The 6822-nt window shown below is 44.3% G+C and overlaps 1 protein-coding gene across 1 annotated transcript; it reads left to right on the forward strand.

Moving 5' to 3' along the window:
* The first annotated feature begins 1175 nt into the window (after positions 1-1175).
* On the forward strand, positions 1176-4792 carry LOC146663117 (transcription factor Sox-9-B-like). The gene is made up of 3 exons (XM_085415727.1): positions 1176-2008; positions 2189-2439; positions 2576-4792. Exons 1-3 carry the CDS (start codon positions 1572-1574, stop codon positions 3388-3390), a joined length of 1503 nt encoding a protein of 500 aa, XP_085271853.1. The 5' UTR covers positions 1176-1571; the 3' UTR covers positions 3391-4792.
* The last annotated feature ends 2030 nt before the right edge of the window (positions 4793-6822 follow it).

Below are 6822 nucleotides of genomic sequence, written 5' to 3' on the forward strand. Positions count from 1 at the left end.
TTTCCAGTGCCATCCCGCGGGCGTGACTTCCAGTATTTCCTGGGCGGATTCTGGCCCCGGACCCTTATGTTTGACACCCTGACCTGCTTCTCTTACTTGTAAAGAGCTATTGTCACATTGCTGCCTTGCTACAGTTACATAGGCAGACTATATGCATGCATGCATTTATCAGTACTTCACTACTGCTGAAAAACAGAAAAAAAAGATTTTTACAGTTCCTATTTAAAATGAGATGTACATAAATTAATAAACCCTATAAAACAGCGCTTCTTATTGGAAGTCATATTGTAAAAGCAGTGTTTCAAATAAGTGCACGATTCCAAAGAGAATACAGAGTTTATAATACTGTGTAACAGAACTCTGTTTTATGAAGCACATTTGGAGGGGAAAGCAGGTAGAGGCTGAAGTTGAACAGTCAGCAAATTGAACAAAATCCGCAATTCACTGGATTATTGCTCTGTTGTTGGAAATGAGAAGAGCGACACAAATCAAAAGCTGATGTTTGACAGCAACTGTTGCTCTGCAGCAGGCTTCACTCTCCTCCTCCTCCTCCTGGCAAGCGCAGGGTGGCAAGTTTACTGATTTTCTAGACTGCTGTCCCCCCCTATTGTTCAGATGCTGTAACTGTAGGTAAGCTTCTCGGTTTGATGGAAGACGAGCAGAGAAAATGTTAAAGTAGGAGTAGAAAGTAATTGCAGCTGTTTGGGACGCCGGACTGCTGAGAGTAACACGGATTTGTTGATAATCTATCTGCAGATCTTTTGCCTCTCGCGTCTGTTTGCAAAATTAATTTGTTTTCCGTCATTATAAAATGCCACTTTGAGTAATTCATAATATATGGATAAATATTCAGTACGTCATAATAAATGTCCCCATGAAGCCTTAAAATGAAGTAGAAAATTAAAAACTTAAAAGAAAATTTGAAAAATTAAACACAGCATGCAGACACTGGTGAGCAGTGCGTGCGTGTGTGTGTGTGTGTGTGTGTGTGTGTGTGTGTGTGTGTGTGTGTCAAGGAAATGTGTGTGCTGCCCGCGCTGGTTAGGAGAAGGAAAAAATGGGATCAAATTCCTTCACTCTGGCGTCACATGTTGCCAGCCAATCGGATTAGGGCTTTCCTCAGAACCTTAAAGCGCTATAAAGCCCGCATGCAAAACGTTTTCAGTTCAAAGCACTCAAGCTTCTTGGGGATTGTACTCGGGAACGAGAAGGGAGCTCTTTACCGTTTCATTCTGCACAGCTGAACACAGAGTCGTACCTGCTGGCGTGTTTTGGGTTGTTTCGTGTTTTTTTCGTCCTTGCAAGTGCGGATCCGTTAGCAGAAACCAGACTTATCCTGGAGAACTCGTGCGTAAAAGCGCCTCATCTCCAGATCGGCTTTTACGCACGGTACACGGGAGAGAATTTGAGAATCTTCCCCGTTTTTTTACCTGTTTTTTTGCTGAAAGGTTTTGCTCAAGGGCATCCTGGCAAGGTGAAGTGAAGTCAGAGGCTTTTCCCCTCCTCTCTTTCAAAAAAGCAGAATTAACTCCACGATTTCACGCGTAAATTGGCACCAAACAGTTTTTCGTATGAATCTCCTCGACCCCTACCTGAAGATGACGGAGGAACAAGACAAGTGTCTCTCTGACGCCCCGAGCCCGAGCATGTCCGAGGACTCTGCGGGCTCCCCGTGCCCGTCTGGCTCGGGCTCCGACACCGAGAACACCCGGCCGTCGGAGAACGGGCTGCTCAGAGCGGACGGATCTCTGGGCGACTTCAAGAAGGACGAGGAAGACAAGTTTCCCGCTTGCATCCGCGAAGCCGTGTCCCAGGTGCTCAAGGGTTACGACTGGACCCTCGTGCCCATGCCGGTGCGCGTTAACGGATCTACCAAGAATAAGCCCCACGTTAAGAGACCAATGAACGCGTTCATGGTGTGGGCTCAGGCTGCTCGGAGGAAGCTGGCGGATCAGTACCCGCACCTTCACAACGCGGAGCTCAGCAAGACACTCGGAAAACTCTGGAGGTAAGTGTGGATGCGCTGTAAATAGTTCGGCACTTTTTACGTAACGATTAGCATGCACTGTCTGATTTTTTGTTAATATATAAATGTAGAATTTCATTTTTCCCCCACAGTTAGCTCCTTTTTGTTTATGAATTACAGCAGAAACTGACTGGTTTAATAATTGGTCATTTGTACGCACAGACTTCTCAATGAAGGAGAGAAGCGGCCGTTCGTGGAGGAAGCTGAGCGTCTCCGGGTGCAGCACAAGAAGGATCACCCGGACTACAAATACCAGCCCCGAAGGAGGAAGTCTGTAAAGAACGGGCAGAGCGAGGGCGAGGACGGCAGCGAGCAGACGCACATTTCCCCAAACGCCATCTTCAAAGCTCTCCAGCAGGCAGACTCCCCTGCATCCAGCATGGGAGAGGTGCATTCTCCTGGAGAGCACTCAGGTGAGGACCTCCTGCCATCATTTCAGATTGTATAAGATAAATATTGACTTTCAGTCCAACTGGAATGCTTAAACAGTCCAAAACCTGTTCTTAACTTTAAAGCAAAATCTAACCTGTGTCATTTTGTGCCCTCCAGGCTCCCAGGGTCCCCCTACCCCTCCCACTACCCCAAAGACTGATGTCAGCTCAGGCAAGGTCGATCTAAAACGCGAAGTAGGCCTCCGCTCCCTGCCTGATGGTCCCGGTGGGCGACAGCTCAACATTGACTTCCGTGACGTGGACATCGGCGAGCTGAGCAGCGATGTCATCTCCCATATTGAGACCTTCGATGTCAACGAGTTTGACCAGTACCTCCCTCCCAATGGCCACCCGGGGTCCACCAACGCAGCGCCAGTAAGTTACACTGGCAGCTACAGCATCAGCAGTGGCGGCGCTCCAGTCAGCCCCCAGTCAGGAGGCACCTGGATGGCTAAAAGCCCGAACCAGCAGGGACAACAGCAGCAGCAGCACACCCTGACCACCCTGGGGAGCAGTGGGGCTTCAGATGGCGCTCAGACCCAGCACAGGACCCAGATCAAGACAGAGCAGCTGAGCCCGAGCCACTACAGCGAGCAGCAGGGCTCCCCACAGCACGTCAGCCCCTACAGCCCCTTCAACCTGCAGCACTACAGCCCCTCCTCTTCCTACCCGGCCATCTCCAGGGCACAGCAGCAGCAGTACGACTACCCTGACCACCAGGGGGGAGGCACTACAACTGCCTCCTCCTACTACAGCCACGCGGGGGCGGGGCAGAGCTCGGGGCTGTACTCAACTTTCAGCTACATGAGCAGCCCAAACCAGAGGCCCATGTACACGCCCATAGCCGACAACACAGGGGTGCCCTCCATCCCGCAGAACAGCCCGCAGCACTGGGATCCAGCGCCGGTTTACACCCAGCTCACCAGACCCTGAGACACTTACAATGCAACACTTTACTCTGGGGGGGAGGGAGGGTGGTTCCCCCGTCAATCAGACACTTGAACTCAGAAAAAAAAAGAAAAAAAAGAGAGAAAGGAGAGCTGGACTTGTGATTGGCTCACGTAGTGCCTTGCTATTATAGAAGCTATATATTATATTTTTAGAGAGATGGAAGACTTTAAGAAAATCCTCTGTGAGGACTTACTGATTGTCAATATTTCTGTAGGTACTGTTTATGTTTCCATAATTTTTCTTTCTTTTCTTTTTTTTTTTAATATTCTGGCAGTTTGTAACCCATGGGGACATGGGGGTGGGGTGGGCAGAGGGTTAGGATAATTATTTGTACCTGTAGATATAAAATAAAATAAAAAAACAGCTTTATTTTTTTTTTAACCAGTTCGGCAACTAACCACTGGCAGTAGTGCAGATTCTGGTTCTCTGTCAGGTTTCTGTTACTTTTTGTTGTTGTCGTCGTCGCCGCTTACTCTTTTTGCGTGCCATTCAGCGAGTACGGTTTGTATTTTATGCTGTTGGAGTCCTGTTGTTGTCTGTTAGGCAATACAAGAACAAAGAGAGAGACTTTGCCTCTCAGTGCCGCGCTGTCTCGATGGCAGGGAGGGAGACCGCGGCCCCTTCCACCACCCGTGCCTTGGATTTAACATTTTCCCCCCGATGTTTTGTACTTTTTGTGTGTCTGCGCTCAATGGCTGCAGCTGAGATTACGCTTAACTGTCCAACAGTGTGTGCTTGACAGTCACAGGAAGTCACCTTTGACCCCTCCCCCCTGCGGTCTCCCCACTCCCACAGGCTGGTGTCCAGTATGCACCCCCCAAACCTTACCCTCCAGGTCAAATCCAGTTTTATTTATTTATTAACTTTATTTCAAAGTAATTATTTTACATGCTATTCTTATTACTAATGAATTGCCCTCTTTGCAATGTAGACAACATATAACCCCCCCTCTTTTTCTTTTTTCTTTTTGTTTTCCCAACCCAGGAGGTACGTAGACAAAATGGTACATGCTGTAGTCCTCTTTTTCTGGTTTATTTATCTTATCTAAATGTTTTAAGTATGTGTTTGCCTTTGTTTCGTGGGTTTGGAGGGGGGACTATCTAACAAAATGATTTTTATGTTATTTGTGAATTTTTCTTTGCGTCAGACTTCAAGATATGGCTGGAAGAACTGGAAAATAGCATCTCTCACAGTTCTCTTTTTGTTCATGCATTCACCAGAGGGGAACATACATCCTTTCTGCTCTGCAAGCTCCATTTCCTTTTCTCTGAGTATCAAAGAACTGATGATTCCAGTAATCGTTTACCCCCCTTCCTGCAATCTTACCATGTATTTGTACTGTCTTTAAAGACACTTTTGTATATGTATTTGCAATAAAAAAGAAAATGCTATTAAAAAAAAGAGTTTGTCATTTATGACTCAGCATACAACTGCAATACCACAGTGCTGACTAACATATGACACCAATGTTGTTGATGATACTGGTGCAGTGAAAGGGTTAAACAAAGAGTGCCAAGAAGCAGCGTTAGTGTTTGTTTTCCCAGAAGCCCTGCGTTTTTTTTCCTACCCTCTTCCTCCTTCTCCTCCTGTCAGCTGGTGACAGCAGGGGGTTGTGAACCTTCTAGAAGGGAAGGGGTCTGGAGGTGGGCGTTCGATGTGGTAACATGTAGTGTGGTAAAACTAATAAAGGTTTATCAAATTGATTCCAAAGGAAAACTGGGCTGATCAGGTCCCGCTAAGATAAGACAGCAGGGAGGGCTGATCCACACAAACAAGTCCACACTGCAAAACAGGATAACACTGACTTATTTCAAGCATTGCATTCAAAGCATATGGTTTTTATTTTTACAGGACAAAAACGAAACGCTTGCAACTACAGGACAAGTTATTGTGCATCAGCCATCCTGTTAAAAGTCAGCAATGTAAGCTGAGAGCAACCTGAAAACTAAGAAGACACTTAGAAAAGTTAAAAACAGAGTATTTTGAAACCATTGCAACTACAACATAAGAGACCAGTAAACAGCAATAGTTTTAATAACTGATGTAATTAAGTGAAGCTTATAACTGAAGAAATCTGGAATTGTTAAATGGTCTCTCTGACCCAGAATGGCAAGCATTTCAATTGAACTTTGAGCCATTTGTCTGAGAACTGGGACCTTTATATCAAGTTTGGAAGTTGTTTTGTTTCTTAATATTATACTGTATATGTTTTGTTTTATTTCAGTCAGTATGGGTCTGCTTGTTCATCAATATTTGTATGTTTGCACAGAGGCCTTTCTAGAACTGTGCGACCTGTGCAAGTATCATTGACTCTGCTCTGCTGTTTGGTAATTTTTAAAAGAATAGTTAGCTATTTGATGAAGTGCGCTTTTTAGTTTCTTTTATTTGAAAAACACACCTAGCAGCACGGTTAAAGCTGAACAGAACACATTATATCACATTTGTCTTCACTTACAGTTACATAACAAACTGTTACATGAGCGGCATTTGTGTTTTTGTATGAATTAAACAGACATTCAGTGTGTTATTTATGAGGTTTTAGAGTGCTGATTCACCAATACCACTGACATTCCATAAATCTTCATGCTTATTATGATTCAGGAGTAAAATCTCTAGTGTTTCCCCTTTTGTGAATTGTTCATAGTGTGAATTTTATTTACAATTATATCCTTTAAGTTATTGCTAAATTATCAGCTAATGCTAAAAGCTAGGTTTCCAAGCTGTTTTTGCTAAACTGTAAAGGTGCTAATTAGCAGTCTAATAAAAATACTAGAAATTCAATCACTAAACTGAAGCAGAAACTTCCTGTATGAGCTCTATCATAGTCACACCAGAGGACAGCTTTAAAAATGTTTTAAAAGAGAAAGTACAAAAACACACTGGATATAGCCAGGTTAGTTACTTGAATTAGCAGATTTAATACCAAGGAGACAGCTATGGGCTACAGGTCCTTGTGCTGGCACAACTAAAGTGGCCACATCCCTAACTTTGAGCCATACAAGTGTCCAAATGAATGAGATGTATAAAAGATGGACACAGCATGCGTGACATGGTTTTCTTAAGCCAGTTTTGAAGCTCAAAGCTCATCCTTTCTGTGCATGCCGTCTTTGTAAGTAAAAACAAAAAACGAATGTGCGTCTGACTTTGATACCGCACATCGTTTGTTAATGACTTGTGCCTGAGAAGATGTTACCCAGTGAGTCTGCACAGTAAGACCAAGTCTTGCAAAAAAAGACTTTAAAAAAATACTTCTATGGGACCCAAAGTCTTTTTGCGACCACAGTTGGTGCCATTTATGCATTTCCCAATTGGTTTAATTTTGTAGAACCAAAAGCTACATCTAAGCTTTTTATGTTGTAAAAATCCACAACATACTTCTTATGAAAACACAAAAAGATCCATAAAGGCTGTTTC

The sequence above is a fragment of the Rhamphochromis longiceps genome, linkage group LG8 (genome assembly GCF_057381845.1).
Source record: "Rhamphochromis longiceps isolate RC_006_pf linkage group LG8, R_longiceps_female_GT1.1, whole genome shotgun sequence".
Lineage (NCBI taxonomy): Eukaryota > Metazoa > Chordata > Actinopteri > Cichliformes > Cichlidae > Rhamphochromis > Rhamphochromis longiceps.